Source organism: Natator depressus, chromosome 1 (assembly GCF_965152275.1).
Source record: "Natator depressus isolate rNatDep1 chromosome 1, rNatDep2.hap1, whole genome shotgun sequence".
Lineage (NCBI taxonomy): Eukaryota > Metazoa > Chordata > Testudines > Cheloniidae > Natator > Natator depressus.
The window spans coordinates 120,936,007-120,952,608 of NC_134234.1; the positions used below are offsets into that span (position 1 = coordinate 120,936,007).

At 45.3% G+C, this 16,602-nt stretch overlaps 1 protein-coding gene across 3 annotated transcripts in view; it reads right to left on the reverse strand.

Moving 5' to 3' along the window:
* The window catches only part of OCA2 (OCA2 melanosomal transmembrane protein), a 336,400-nt gene that overhangs the window by 234,323 nt on the left and 85,475 nt on the right, over nt 1–16,602 (reverse strand). For all 3 annotated transcript variants that reach the window (XM_074965665.1, XM_074965648.1, XM_074965656.1), the window contains exons 3-4: nt 1,935–2,033; nt 810–986 (exon numbers count right to left, since the gene is read on the reverse strand). In XM_074965665.1, the coding sequence (XP_074821766.1) occupies nt 810–986; nt 1,935–2,033 (276 nt within the window). The remainder of the gene's footprint in view (nt 1–809; nt 987–1,934; nt 2,034–16,602) is intronic.

Here is a 16,602-nt window from a genome sequence, read left to right on the forward strand (position 1 = left end):
TGTGTGATTTAGCCAAATAATGTTTTGTAATAGCGTGGCACAGGATGCAGGGCACCTATGTTGAGTAACAGATATCTGAACCCTGTGCAATGCTGCCAGGTGATTACTGCAGGCGCAACTAGAATATAAAAAGAGTGTGGTCATTTCTAGAAGGGGCAAAGGGAACTAGTGTCTGGAACAAAGGGGTTCTGCAGCTAAAATCTAGGAAAAGCCAACACTGACCAATTTTAGGCTTAAGTTCATGTTGTGTTGATAACATTTAATTTACTAATAAACCCATACCCCACAAAAGTAGTAAATGTAGACTTTCTACAATGTTTGCCTACTTTACATAACTGAAGGATGCAGGTCTGCAAACCTGTTTTGGCCACATTTTGCATTATAGTACATATAAAAAGCTATTATAATAAAAATACATTTACAAAGATAGTGGTAGTTAAAAACTACAAAAACAAAAATGTATCCAAGCAGCAAAACCTATTGTGGAAGATCTTGTGGTATATTTACAAATGAACACAAAGAACTTAAAAAAAGGCATAAAGACATATTTTTCCCTTATACAGTATTTAGTTAGAGACCTAAGACAGGTTGCATGTAATAACAAGGAGCCATAAATGTTAACCAGATTTCACGATGAATTTCAAAGGGTGTTTTGGTTTTGCTTAAAAATTGATTGTACAACATAACCCAGAATATGGAGTGTTATTTTACTCATTTGCAGAAATGAAATCATTTTCAAGACATCTGCTTTTGGTTGTTGACCCTTGCAGAAGTAACAAAAACAAAACGAGCAAGCTCTGGAGTCATACCTCATCTTTGATAAATTGAACTTGACATGAAGGTTGTCCAAGAGTTCACATTTCTCAGAGGAAGCAGATCTAGACAAGCTTCCCAGGTGAGACCTTTGCTCATATTCTGCAGAGCTATTATCCCATGAATCATCATCTGTGGTAAAATCTGGATTATGAAGAGCCAGACATCGTAACCTACAAAACATTTTTAATAAAAAATGAATAAATGATTTCCCTTAATTTAAAAATATACTGGTTTATATCCTGATTTTGCACATTCTTAACTTTCCTGTGATTGATTTCAGTGGGAATACTCATGGTAGTCAAGTTAAGCATGTGCCTAGGGGTTTGCAGAATCAGGGCATTAGTGTGATGGCTGGTGGAAGAAATGTTATCTGGCTGAGATTCTAGGAGCTATACAGAGTCAAGTAAATTGTGTGTGTTTAGGAACTGGGCAGTGCAGACTGCTTCTCTGACAAACCTATGCTTCATGAGAGTGAATCTCTGCCCTGTCAAACCCCATGGATTTGCTGCAGTGAAGTCCATAAGAGGATGTCCAAAGAACAGCTCCAGTCTGATGACTCATGGAAGGTTGACTGGAGTGCAGTTAGTCTCTGGCCTGGTTCCCCACTTCTTCCCTCCCCACTAGCCTTTCCACAGGCCACAGAAGTAGGGCTGTGTGATAGGCACAAGGAGAAGGGTAACTGTGCAAGGGCAGCTGAGGTGTAAGAGAGTCTGTGAAGGGGCAGGAGTTGGAAGCTGCCCAGTCTATATGCATCAATATCTTGACACATACCTTGGTTCAGTGGGGAGTCAATAGAGTACCTCCATGGGGGAAGAAACCTGGATGCACCAATGTCTCAGTGCATATAAGAATTGTCTCCTTGGTGCACCAGGTATTGGATTCTGTATGCACGAACACATCAGCATATCACAAGCTTCTTAAGCCCTCCTCTCATCCTTCTTCACACAACCTACTTCTTCCCTTTTCCCTTTGCCTTCCTGTTTCCCCATCATATTCCTTATAGGTCCTACTCCACTCACAACCCCTACTGTCTAGGCTGCCTCTCTGCAACCCCACAGTGAGAACGTGAGAAAGAATAATGTAAAAGCAATCCTTAATTTGAAATAAAAATAACCCACCCATTGTCCTCAGACGAAACCTTCAGCAAAGGCGTCTTCTCTGTGAAGCAGTTGTCCTTTGACCTTGCACTGAATAATTTCGGCAAACCGAAGTGGTACCTTAAAAATAAATAAATAAATAAAACTAAACAGATAAATAAACAGAATTGTTAATTCTCATTTTAATGACCCCCTAAGACTCTACACAATATTTTATTAGCTAAAAGTATATTTATATAACTAATTAAATATTAACTTATCAAGTGGCTGCTTCCTAAAAAATTGCAGGCAAAATTCTCTCCATTCTTCATTGAGTGAAGTCACCTGCTGATGGCATAATTTGTATTGTTCCATGTGCCTAACCCCCACAGAAATCATTCCACATGTGCAACCAAGGCAGGTGTGCAATAAAGATCCACATTGTGAATAAGCGTTCTATGCCGCAAATCAGAAAAGAGATTTTTATGCTGCATTTGGACTCTTAGATGTTTTTGGCAAGACCAAAGTGATGCTGGATCAGAGGAGAGAAACCCTTTAAAGAACCGGTTGACCCACCTGTCTTCCTCCTTCCATCCAAGGCAATCCCCACTTCTCCTCATTCATCGAAGTGGTTGCAAAGTTTTGGGATCCTGTTTGATTCGTCATTAACCACGGATAATCACATAGCATCTATGGTAAAAAATGGCTTCCTCCACCTCCTTCTTACCAGTAAACTTTGCCCTGGAGGAGGATCTACCTATAGAAATCCATGCTTTTTCTCCTCTAGAATGGATTATTTGAATCACTGTATATGGAGCCAAGGATGGGAACAATTGCAGAGGCTCCAATATGCATCAACCTACCTCTTCATTGTTGCAGGCCACTGTGAACCCAACATCTCTTTGTTCTGAACCCTCCACTAGCTCCCATTCTGCTTCTGTTGCTGACATAAGACCTTGGTCCCGATCTCCAAAACCACAAATATGTTTGTATGCAGCTACATCACTCACCACATCTTTACCTATGATCCACCAAGACAGTTGTCACTTCATGCACTGCAAGTAGCCCCGTTCAAGTCAGAGGGATTACTCACATTGTGTGAAGTTAAGTATGTACATAAGAATTTGCAGGATCAGGACCTTAGGTGTCCAGTTCAATCTGCCAGATAGTTTCCAATATTTGTTATCATCTGCTCGCTGTGCTATGGCCTACGGGAACTGAAGATGGTGATTTCAGTCCAGTAGATGGTCTACAACTTACATGCATGCCCCCCTATAAGCACCTTGTTTGCAATCTCAGAAGAAAGACCAGGAAATGATTGGGCATAGGGACTGACCTACTTGGTCCCTCCAGATCAGGGTTCAGGCACATTGGCAGTGAAGTATAAGTTTCATTGTCACAATCTGTTCTGTGACGAGATGGCTCCATTCTCCAAGGCTGTCAACATGCCATCTTTTTATGACCATTTCACTCACATCAAAAAAATTTAAAGAAAAAAAAACCTCCATGTTTTTGAGAGCTTGAGCCCTCATTTAACACTCAACCACAGTCTAAAAGTATTGTTTCAAACCCTATAGTTTTTACAAAATAAAATCCATAATCCTAATAAAATACTATTGGGATTTTTAATTTTAGGCTCATTTAAGATTAACAATATCTTCTAACTATGCATTCCTTGCAGAAATTTTCACCAGAAGTTGAAATGTTTAGTTACAATTCTGATGGCAGAATGAAGTTTCTTGTGTTCTGCCAATATTTGACAAGAGCAAATGAGAAGACTCAGGTACTTAAAAGCATGTCAGCCTGATATCGATTGCAGGCAAAACAATGGAGTGGCTAATGCAGCTCGATTAATAAAGAATTAAAGGAGGGTAATACAATTAATTCCAATCAACATCAGTTGATGGAAAATAGATCCTGTCAAATGAACTTGGTATCTTTTTTTGATGCGATTACAGATTTGGTTGATAAAGGTAATAGTGTTGATGTGATCTACTTAGACGTCTATAAGGCATTGGACTTGGTACTGCTCGACAGACCTTTGATTAAAAAACTAGAATTAAATAAAGTGAACATGACACACATTAAATAGATTAAAAACTGGCTATATGACAGGTCTCAAAATCTAATTGTAAATAGGGAATCACTATTGAGTTGGTGTGTTTCTAGTAGAGTCCCACAGGCATTGATTTTTGACCCTCCATGATTTAATATTTTTAGCAATGACCTGTGTTACCTAGCAGCTGTGTTCCTGGGGAACCAGGGTGCAGTATCCAGCCTGTCTGACTCACAAAAGACCTCCTCCCCCCAACCCCACCACCACCCAGCTTCTGCTTGAGCCAAAGCCAATCAGAAGAAAGACTTACAAAAAGGAATGAAAAGGCAGTGGGAGACACATCTAAACCCTTGGGATAAGGGTGACTGGATTAAGGAAACCCCCCTAGCCTCATTTGCATCGAAGATGGGACAGGGAGGCATCTCCATCAGCATACAGAATGAAGAACAGAGATTCCAAGGCAAGAACCACATGGAACTCTGGGACCAGAAAAGCAGGGAAGCACTGCATGATGGGGAATCTCTGCTCCAGATGTTAATGAACCCACGCCTGCACACACCCAGCTCAGTAGTTACCAGACCAATTCTAGTAATAAATCCTCTAGTGGTATCCAAAACAGTGAAGCTCCCTACTTGCATTGTGAGCTCCCTCCAAGGAACACTGCCCAAAGCCAGGAATGATCAGCTCCCATCGTCTAGCCTGAACAAAACAACTTTGGTATACTCCCTTCAGCCATCAGTTTATACATAAACAAATCTAGTGTTCTCCCTTGAACGATTGCTGTTTCTCTACAAAAACCCCTACCCATGGTCAGTCGCGTAGCCAGGTGGAAAAAACAGGGGGAGTGGAGAGAAAAAAAGGCACCACGCCTGGTACTCACCCGGCGGCATTCCGGGTCTTCAGCAGCACTTGGCATCAGGTCCTTCACTCAATCTGGTCTTTGGCACCGAAGGACCCCCCAACACCACCACCGCAATGCCGCCAAAGACCGGAGCAAGTGAAGAACCCGACGCCAAGTGCTGCTGAAGACCCGGAGCGCCGCCAGGTGAGTGAACATTTCAAAGGCGCCAAAGATTTTAAAAGGCGCCACTTCTGCTCGGTGGGGGAGCAGCCACTGCCCCGCTCCCCCCCCCTCCCCCCCAGCGATGCTACTGCCCGTGCCTGGATCCAAAATCTGCATCCGTTCCATTCTCTCTCTCTCTCTCTCATTCCCCCGGCCCCCAATGGGTGGGTGTCTTTTGGTTTCCTCATTCACTCTGCAGCAATGCTTCTCCCACCTAAGCTAAAAGACCCCTGCAGCGCCCCAAAATCCTGTCAGATTTGCTCATCAAGTGGGTTACTACTAAAACTACTGTACCATGAAAGTGGGGACAGGGATGTGCTGAGCCTGGGACACAGGAGGGTGGCAGCTTGGAAGTGCCGCTCGACCCAGCCTGCAGAGTCCAGGGACATATAAGGGGCCAGCTTGGGAGTGCTGATTAACCCAGTCCTCTCAAAGTGTGTGTGTGTGAGAGTGTGAGAGAGAGAGATTCTAGGGCTGGAAGAACCCAGCCCTGGGGAACCTAAGTCCTGCAGGATCGCACCATTGGGAGGGAACTTGCAGCAGGAAGAAGCAGAGCTCCGTATGAGAACACAAGTGACAAAAGCAATACATTGACAGAATTACGGAACACCCGCCCCCGCCCCGAAGAGTAACCCTAATTAAATGACCGTACCCCAAAGTAATGGGCAAAGCTGGTAACACCTGGAATAGAACATAAAATAATCACTGATGAAGTTTGCAGATGACACAAAGATTGGGGGAGTGATAAATAATGAAGAGGACAGGTCACTTACATAGAGTGATCTAGAACATTTGGTAAGATGGGCACAAGCAAAAAAATATGCTTTTTAATATAGCCATATGTAAATCTATACATCTCGGAACAAAAAATGTAGGCCCTGTGTACAGTATGGGGGACTCTATCCTGGGAAGCAGTGACTGTAAAGGTTTTGGAGGTCATGGTGGATAATCAGCTGAACATGAGCTTCAGCAGTGATGCCACAGCCAAAAGAGCTAAGGTGATCCTTCGGTACATAAACAGGGGAGTCTAAAGTAGGAGTAGGAAGGTTGTAGTGCCTCTGTATTTGGCACTAGTGTGACTACTGTTAGAATACTGTGTCCAGATCTGGTGTCCACAATTCAAGAAGACTGGTGATAAACTGGAGAGGGTTCAGAGAAGAGCCAGAAGAATGATTAAAGGATTGAAAACATGCCATATAGTGATAGATTCAAGGAGCTCAGTTTGGTTAGCTTAACAAAAAAAGAAGGTTGAGGGCTCACTTGATCAGAGTCTATAACTGCCTACATGAGGAACAAATATTTGATCATGGGCTCTCCAATTTAGCAACAAAGGTATAATAAGATCCAGTGGCTGGAAGCTGAAGCTTGACCAAATTCAGACTAAAAATAAGTTGTAAATTTTTAATAATTAGAGTAATTAAACATTGGAACAACCTACCAAGGGTTGTGATACAATCTCCATCTCTGGGGATTTTAAAATTAAGATTGGATGTTTTTCTAAAAGACCTGGTCTACTTCAAATAGGAATTATTTTGGCAAAGTTCTATTGTCTGAGTTCCATAGAAAGTCAGTCTAGATGATCACAGTGGTCCCTTCTGCCCATACAATTTATGAATCTATGATCAGGAATTCATAAGATCATTCTATAATATAGTTCAAAAAATGATTAACTGCTTCTCCTGTAAAATAGCACACTGGAACTTCGGGCACAATGATAAAGTTCAATCAAAAAGACAGAGCCTGGTCTGAGTTATGTATTGCTAAGGTTTACATGTGGCATTAACAATCTCCACAGTGACACATGCTACCGTGTTATAATAAAGAAATTAAAATCTGAGATTAGTAGCCAGAAAACAGACTACAAATGATCCCATTGTCTTTTGCTAATAGTTTATTATCTAGAACTTCTTATCCACACTACTTAGATTAAATTTATTTGTCACTGACCATTCTGCTCCTTTAAAAAATACCACATGGAAATAGGTTTATAACTAGATACTCTGGTAGTAGACATATACAATACATACATAAAACAGAGACATCTCCTGACTTCGTCCCCAATCCGACAATTCGATCTACACAGTGGACCCTTATACGCACACATTTTCCCATGAGTGAATGGGGCTGCGTAAAAGAGCAGTAATCCATCGGGAACTGCAGGATAGTTGCCATTTTCATTGTAAGGAATTAGGATACGTCCTCCACAGAATGAGATCCTTCTGCTTTAAACAGTAGATATTTCTATTTAGAAATAAAGGTCCAGATCCTCAGCTGGTGTAAATGGGTGCAACTTCATTCTAGTGAGAGGCCACTTCTACTCCCATGCAGGTGGACAAGAAGTAGACAGAATGGTTCCAGCACCACAATGCATCAACCAGCTCCACTGAGCAGGTGTGAAGGGGAAAGTAATCTGCACTGTCTTACTTCCCATCCTGGAGAACGAGGGAAGCAAGGACTGAATTGTAACTCAAAGTGCTACATGCTGCTCCTTACTCAGGGCACACAGTAAAACCAGCATCTACCCCTAAGTGAGTAACCAACTGTCAAGGTTCCTTCCCCACTCTGAACTCTAGGGTACAGATGTGGGGACCTGCATGAAAGACCCCCTAAGCCTATTCTTACTAGCTTAGGTTAAAAACTTCCTCAAGGTACAAACTTTGCCTTGTCCTTGAACCCTATGCTGCCACCACCAAGCGTGTTCAACAAAGAACAGGGAAAGAGCCCACTTGGAGATGTCTTCCCCCCCAAAATACCCCCCCAAGCCCTACACCCCCTTTCCTGGGGAAGGCTTAATAAAAATCCTCACCAATTTGCATAGGCGAACACAGACCCAAACCCTTGGATCTTAAGAACAATGAAAAAGCAATCAGGATCTTAAAAGAAGAATTTTAATTAAAGAAAAAGTAAAACAATCACCTCTGTAAAATCAGGATGATAAATACCTTGCAGGGTACTCAGATTCAAAACACAGAGAATCCCTCTAGGCAAAACCTTAAGTTACAAAAAGACACAAAACAGGAATATACATTCCATTCAGCACAGCTTATTTACCAGCCATTTACACAAAAGAAAATCTAACGCATTTCTAGCTAGATTGCTTACTAACTTTTTACAGAAGTTCTGAAGAGCATTCCTGATCTGTTCCCAGCAAAAGCATCACACAGACAGAGCCTTTGTTTCCCCCACACACACCCCTCCAGCTTTGAAAGTATCTTGTCTCCTCATTGGTCTCCTCATTTGGAAAGTATCTTGTCTCCTCATCTGGTCAGGTGCTAGTGAGGTTAACTTAGCTTCTTAACCCTTTACAGGTGAAGGGGTTTTGCCTCTGGCCAGGAAGGATTTTATAGTTCTGTATACAGAAAGGTGGTTACCCTTCCCTTTATATTTATGACACCAACACACAAAGGAAATTGAAAGGAAAAGGGACAGCAGCAAGTGCAACCAAAAGAAGGGTACAAGCGACGTAAGAAGATATATCTACTTAATCTTACAACCTCATATTGGTTACATTAGATCTGATGACCCTACCCTTCCTCTCCCTCAACATGTAACATCCTCACTTACTGGTGTGTAAGCTGCATTGTTTAAGTCTCCTTTGAATTTCACTCTAGCTTCATGTAACTGCCAAGAAAGAATGACCAACGTGTTGAAACTGGAAATCTTTCTTCAGAACAAAACGGTATTGTTCATGACAATAAAAATGTGGAAAAAGTAAGGGAGACACAAGCATAGAAAAGAGCAACAGAAAAAAATCAAGCTTGGTGAAATCCCCACTCCCTAAAGATGTTATGGCTCTAATTAGAGTGAAAGAGGTATGAACTATAAAACAAATAAGAGCATAAAGAAACCATAAAAGTGGAAAGTTTCAGAGAGAAATTTTAGAGGAGAAAAATTAGAAAATCATCATGAAGGATGATGTGGACTAGGCAGCAATAATTACGTGTGAAATTCATGCCAGTATGGAGGTCTAGTACAAGGCCCTCTGCACCTCTAAAACCCCTATACGATGGCTGTCCTAGGGGTTGGTCTCACACATACAGCACTGAAGGTTCATTTAGGGTCAAGACAGAGGTGGTCTGGGAGTGAGCTCTGGGAAGGACCACTGATCCATGTTTATGCAGATTCATTGACCCTGATGCCCCTCTACTTGTTACCTGTGGCAAACAGGATGAAGTTTACAGTGGCCCAAAAACTATCAGCAGCCGTTTAGGTGTATCCCTCCCTACCCACTGGCTAGTCCTAAGCAACTGTAGCATGGACTAAACAACACTTATTTGAGGCGGGGAGGGGGCGGGGAAATCAGCGTGCTGAACTTTAAATCCTGGAATCAGTTTGCACTTAGAAGGTTATGTTCACAATCAAATGGGCTAGAAACTTAGGGCCAGCTCCTCAGCTGTAATGAACTTAGCTTATGTTCAGTACAGGTGAAGAGACAGCAGAGCAGGGGTGAAGGTGTCTGCCAAGCACTTCCTCATTCCCACAATTCTGGGCCAAAACACACACACACACACACACACACACACACACACACACCCAACATAATTAAGAGAAGCTGGTAGACATAAAATCTAATTAGAGAGAGTTTACCATTTTAATTTCAGCTTCATCCAAAACGTAAAGGGAAATAAACAACAGATACTACAAATAGAGAAAAACATTTTCGTACTTCAAAGACACTATTACAAACAATGAAGAGTAAACAACAAATCAATAGCCACCAGGAAAAAACACTGATAGTGTCCTTTCCAGTGACTACAAAACACTAGCAATATGGAAAGATGCTTCTCGCGTACAGGTTTCAGAAAAGAAAAGTATAGCCTGCCTCAAGTATAACTGTAACTACTGTCAAGTAGTCAAGCTTCTCTTCTAGCATTTATTTTCAATACATTCACAGTGCAGCTGGGAATGTTGTTATTAATTAAGAGACAAACTGTTCTCCAGACAGAAAATTGTATTCTTAACCCTTTGGCAGCTGCTGAGAGTTGAGCATACAGGTTCGGGCATGGGGGGAGAGGGCTTGTGACTGATGGAGAGAAGCCTCCTTTTTATGAGCCAGTTCCTGACGACAGAGATCATACTTCATAATCACTGACATTACAAACACACAGTGTCTGGCTGTTTCCAGGGGAACCCAGAAAATTGACTGACATGGTCAGTGGAAAGAACTCTCCACCTCACAATTGATGCTACACGTAATGCAAATGCTGCCAAATCATACGGAAGTCTGCAGCAGGAATTTTCGGGGCCCAGCCACGCTTTCTCATGGAAAAGCTGATGGGGAGGGTATAGGAGGCAGGGCTCACCCGCAGTCATTCAGAGCCTGGGGGACCAAATGGGAGGCCAGGGCATCTGCGCAGAACCTCTGGTCCCCGCAGCACCCTATCATTATGCCCCTGCCCTAATGTGAGTGAATGAACAATTCTGATTTGTTAGTATTTTACATCTACGTTGCACGGCTAGTGGAGAATCAGACCTAGTGTGCTCCCTCCTTCCACATCTCATTCTAATTGCTTTGGGGGGAAAGAATTCTCTTTCCCTGTCCTCTCCACTACCCTCTCATGGCTATAAGAAGGGATAAGGAGGAGGGAGCAGTCCAGTAGCTCCCATTTGTTTGTTGAGAACTCCTCATACTACGCTGCATGTATTACAGGATTGCCAACTTTCCAATTTCTCGAAACCGGACACCCTGCCCTCTGCTCCACCTCTTCCCCCTGAGGCCCTGCCCCCTGTTCTGCCTCGTCTTCCAAGGCTCTGTCCCCTGTTCTGCCCCTTCCCTCCAAGGCCCCACTCACTCCTCTTCCCGTCTCGCCCCCCACCTGGGCTCCCTCTGCTCGGAAGGGAACTAGTCATCTGCCACTCTTGGAGCCAGGGCTGGGAGCTGCAGCCTGACATGGAGCCAGCCTGCCTGCCAGCCCACAAGATGCAGGTAGGAGACAGCCCTGGCTGAGTCGGGGCTGGCACAGGTTGATGACTCATGCCTCCACCCCCCTCACCACTTGCCCCTAAGGCAGGGAAGAAGTGGAGGGATTTGTCCCTCCCACTTTTAAAAGTGATGGGGCAATAGCTCCCTGCCCCTCCCCCTGTTCCGGCACCCCTGCACTGCAGCTATAGTCAAAATTGTCTGGGCCACTCAGTTCCCCTCAAGTATCCTGCCCTGCCCAGCAGCCAGTATCTTGCCCTGTGGAGTTGCCTGGGATGCTCAGCTCCTCACAGGGATCCTCCCCCGCCCAGCACCCAGCAAGGGGCCAGGTCCCACTCTCTTTCCCTGGCTGCGGCTCCTCCGGGCCCATGGCAGCAGCCAGGCCAGCCCCACTCAGGAGCTGGGGCAAAGCGGAACCAAAAGCTCTTCCAGCCGAGGGGTAGGGCAGCCCCTCCCCATGCTCCCCACTCCTGCCCAGCAGGTGCTGCTCTGCCCTGGGCTCCAGGCCCTATCAGTTGCGAACCAGCTGAGCAGCGAACAGCAGAGCAGCTAACAAAAGGAGTTTGCCTGGGATCTGCCTGAGAGGAGGTACGCTAAGGGCTGCATTAAGGAGGCTGTGTTGTTGAGTATCTGAGTGTTTGTTGTGAGGACAGTGTGACTGTGTGCTGTGTGCTTGACTGGTTGTTTGAAAAGGGCGGGAACTGGGTGTGCTTTGTTCCAGGTGAGCCTTAAGTGGCCCTGACTGCATAAAAAGCCAGTCAGTTGCGAACCAGCCGAGCAGCGAACAGCTGAGCAGCTAACAAAAGGAGTTTGCCTGGGAGTTCACCTGGGGAGAGCCCACTGATGCTTACATCTTGCCGGATTCTCTGAGTAATTACTACAACTCCTGAGGAAGCTCGTAGAAGGAAGGTAATATGGATGGAGGGTGTTCAGCTGTTGTGACCTGCACTGGATGTGCTATGTTTGTCTTTCTTCCACAGGACAGATGTGACTTTGTCTGTTCAAAGTGCAAGCTGGTCTCCATACTGGAAGAGAAGGTTCAAGGTCTAGAGCAACAGGTATCGACCCTGCGTTGCATAAGAGAAACTGAAGATTTCCTGGACGGATATCAAGATAGGCTTCTACGGGCACAAGGTTCTGAAGATTCAGAGCAGGCTGCACATCGGGGACAGAAGGATGGTGAAGAAATTTGGCATCATGTGACCTCCAGAAGAAAAAAGGGGAACGTCCATGTACCAGCAGGGCAGATACAGGTAAGTAACCATTTTCATGTTCTCTCCACAGGTACTAATGCGGAGAGTGGACCAGATGATACGTCTGAGGGAAGGGAGCAGAAGGAGACTCTGCCGATTGGAAGGCATGGGACGCACTGTCCTAGGGTTGGGGGTTCCACGACCACCACTCCCAAGAGAAGGAGGCGGGTGGTGGTGGTCGGGGACTCTCTCCACAGGGGGACTGAGTCATCTATCTGCCGCCCCGACCAGGAAAACCGAGAAGTCTGCTGCTTGCGAGGAGCTAAGATTCGCGATGTGACGGAGAGACTGCCGAGACTCATCAAGCCCTCAGATCGCTACCCCTTCCTGCTTCTTCACGTGGGCACCAATGATACTGCCAAGAATGACCTTGAGTGGATCACTGCGGACTAGGTGGATCTGGGAAGAAGGATAAAGTAGTTTGAGGTGCAGGTGGTGTTCTTGTCCATCCTCCCCGTGGAAGGAAAAGGCCTGGGTAGAGACCGTCGAATCGTGGAAGTCAACGAATGGCTACGCAGGTGATGTAGGAGAGAAGGCTTTGGATTCTTTGACCATGGGATGGTGTTCCAAGAAGGAGTGCTAGGCAGAGACGGGCTCCACCTAACGAAGAGAGGGAAGAGCATCTTCGCAAGCAGGCTGGCTAACCTAGTGAGGAGGGCTTTAAACTAGGTTCACCGGGGGAAGGAGACCAAAGCCCTGAGGTAAGTGGGGAGGTGGGATACCGGGAGGAGGCATGAGCAGGAGTGCGTGAGAGGGGAGGGCTCCTGCCTCATACTGAGAAAGAGGGGCGATCAGCAGGTTACCTCAAGTGCCTATATACAAATGCACGAAGCCTGGGAAACAAGCAGGGAGAACTGGAAGTCCTGGCACAGTCAAGGAATTATGATGTGATTGGAATAACAGAGACTTGGTGGGATAACTCGCATGACTGGAGTACTGTCATGGATGGTTATAAACTGTTCAGGAAGGACAGGAAGGGCAGAAAAGGTGGGGGAGTTGCACTGTATGTAAGGGAGCAGTATGACTGCTCAGAGCTCAAGTATGAAACTGCAGAAAAACCTGAGAGTCTCTGGATTAAGTTTAGAAGTGTGAGCAACAAGGGTGATGTCGTGGTGGGAGTCTACTATAGACCACCAGACCAGGGGGATGAGGTGGACGAGGCTTTCTTCCGGCAACTCGCAGAAGTTACTAGATCGCAGGCCTGGTTCTCATGGGAGACTTCAATCATCCTGATATCTGCTGGGAGAGCAATACAGCAGTGCACAGGCAATCCAGGAAGTTTTTGGAAAATGTAGGGGACAATTTCCTGGTGCGAGTGCTGGAGGAACCAACTAGGGGCAGAGCTCTTCTTGACCTGCTGCTCACAAACCAGGAAGAATTAGTAGGGGAAGCAAAAGTGGATGGGAACCTGGGAGGCAGTGACCATGAAATGGTCGAGTTCAGGATCCTAACACAAGGAAGAAAGGAGAGCAGCAGAATACAGACCCTGGACTTCAGAAAAGCAGACTTTGACTCCCTCAGGGAACTGATGGGCAAGATCCCCTGGGAGAATAACATGAGGGGGAAAGGAGTCCAGGAGAGCTGGCTGTATTTTAAAGAATCCTTATTGAGGTTACAGGGACAAACCATCCCGATGTGTAGAAAGAATAGTAAATATGGCAGGCAACCAGCTTGGCTTAACAGTGAAATCCTTGCTGCTCTTAAATACAAAAAAGAAGCTTACAAGAAGTGGAATATTGGACAAATGACCAGGGATGAGTATAAAAATATTGCTCGGGCTTGCAGGGGTGAAATCAGGAAGGCCAAACAACACGTGGAGTTGCAGCTAGCAAGAGGTGTTAAGAGTAACAAGAAGGGTTTCTTCAGGTATGTTAGCAACAAGAAGAAAGTCAAGGAAAGCGTGGGCCCCTTACTGAATGAGGGAGGCAACCTCGTGACAGAGGATGTGGAAAAAGCTAATGTACTCAATGCTTTTTTTGCCTCTGTCTTCACGAACAAGGTCAGTTCCCAGACTACTGCACTGGGCAGCACAGCATGGGGAGGAGGTGACCAGCCCTCTGTGGAGAAAGAAGTGGTTCGGGACTATTTAGAAAAGCTGGACAAGCACAAGTCCATGGGGCCGGATGCGTTGCATCCGAGAGTGCTAAAGGAGTTGGCGGATGTGATTGCAGAGCCATTGGCCATTATCTTTGAAAACTCATGGCGATCAGGGGAGGTCCCAGATGACTGGAAAAAGGCTAATGTAGTGCCTATCTTTAAAAAAGGGAAGGAGGAGGATCCTGGGAACTACAGGCCAGTCAGCCTCACCTCAGTCTCTGGAAAAATCATGGAGCAGGTCCTCAAGGAATCAATTCTGAAGCACTTAGAGGAGAGGAAAGTGATCAGGAACAGTCAGCATGGATTCACCAAGGGCAAGTCATGCCTGACTAATCTAATTGCCTTCTATGACGAGATAACTGGCTCTGTGGATGAAGGGAAAGCAGTGGACGTGTTGTTCCTTGACTTTAGCAAAGCTTTTGACACGGTCTCCCACAGTATTCTTGCCAGCAAGTTAAAGAAGTATGGGCTGGATGAATGGACTATAAGGTGGATAGAAAGCTGGCTAGATTGTCGGGCTCAATGGGTAGTGATCAATGGCTCCATGTCTAGTTGGTAGCCGGTATCAAGTGGAGTGCCCCAGGGGTCGGTCCTGGGGCCGGTTTTGTTCAATATCTTCATAAATGATCTGGAGGATGGTGTGGATTGCACCCTCAGCAAGTTTGCAGATGACACTAAACTGGGAGGAGTGGTAGATACGCTGGAGGGTAGGGATAGGATACAGAGGGACCTAGACAAATTGGAGGATTGGGCCAAAAGAAATCTGATGAGGTTCAACAAGGACAAGTGCAGAGTCCTGCACTTAGGACGGAAGAATCCAATGCACCACTACAGACTAGGGACCGAATGGCTCTGCAGTTCTGCAGAAAAGGACCTAGGGGTTACAGTGAACGAGAAGTTGGATATGAGTCAACAGTGTGCCCTTGTTGCCAAGAAGGCCAATGGCATTTTGGGATGTATAAGTAGGGGCATTGCCAGCAGATTGAGGGACGTGATCATTCCCCTCTATTCTACATTGGTGAGGCCTCATCTGGAGTACTGTGTCCAGTTTTGGGCCCCACACTACAAGGAGGATGTGGAAAAATTGGGAAGAGTCCAGCGGAGGGCAACAAAAATGATTAGGGGACTGGAACACATGACTTATGAGGAGAGGCTGAGGGAACTGGGATTGTTTAGTCTTCAGAAGAGAAGAGTGAGGGGGGATTTGATAGCTGCTTTCAACTACCTGAAAGGAGGTTCCAAAGAGGATGGATCTAGACTGTTCTCAGTGGTAGCAGATGACAGAACAAGGAGTAATGGTCTCAAGTTGCAGTGGGGGAGATTTAGGTTGGATATTAGGAAAAACTTTTTCACTAGGAGGGTGGTAAAACACTGGAATGCGTTACCTAGGGAGGTGGTGGAATCTCCTTCCCTAGAAGTTTTTAAGGTCGGGCTTGACAAAGCTCTGGCTGGGATGATTTAGTTGGGGATCGGTCCTGCTTTGAGCAGGGGGTTGGACTAGATGACCTTCTGAGGTCCCTTCCAACCCTGATATTCTGTGATTCTATGACACCACTGGGCTCGATCCTGTGCCACCCCATTTTGCACCTTCCCACATCAGCTCTGCGCCTGTGGCAGCTGCTCTCTTTTCCTGCCCTAGTTATGGCCCTGGAAAATTGCAGTAACTAGAGTTTTGGTGTCCAGTCAATACTTCTGACCACAGACTGTATGGGTTCCCTTAAAACCAGACTTTCTGGTCCAAAACCAGACACCTGGCAACCCTAATGTATTAGGCAGACTGGGGAGCACTGTACCCACTGTTCCTAAGACCCAGCAGAGTGGACATCTTCCAAAGCCCACTGAAGTCATTGGGAGTCTTTCCATTGATTTCAATGGACTTTGGATCAGGCCTGTGAGAGAAGCTCAAGAATCTCCCCTCAGAACATGCCTCTATCTATCTGAGTTTCTACATTTACGCACCATCAGACATACTGTGGAGCACTCTCCTGCACAGTCTTACCTAGACCCAAGGTAAAGTTATGCTGTACTTTCCTTTAAATAATAGGAAAGGGCAAGATTTTGTTCTGGGAATTGCAATGCAAAAAAATAGCAAGATTTCAAATCTCAATACACCAAAGCAAAGAATTTGCTACTAAAAGAAGCTTCTCCTTAAACATATTGACAAAACCAGAGGGAGGAAATCAGACCACACGTGCCGCTGTTAACTGACAAACACTGCTAAATTAATCACTAGCAATAGTAGGAGCCTAATTGTTTAGTCTGACATTGAAAAGATTAATCATTCCATACAGTGCAATACATTTCTCTTCCCTATAATATAA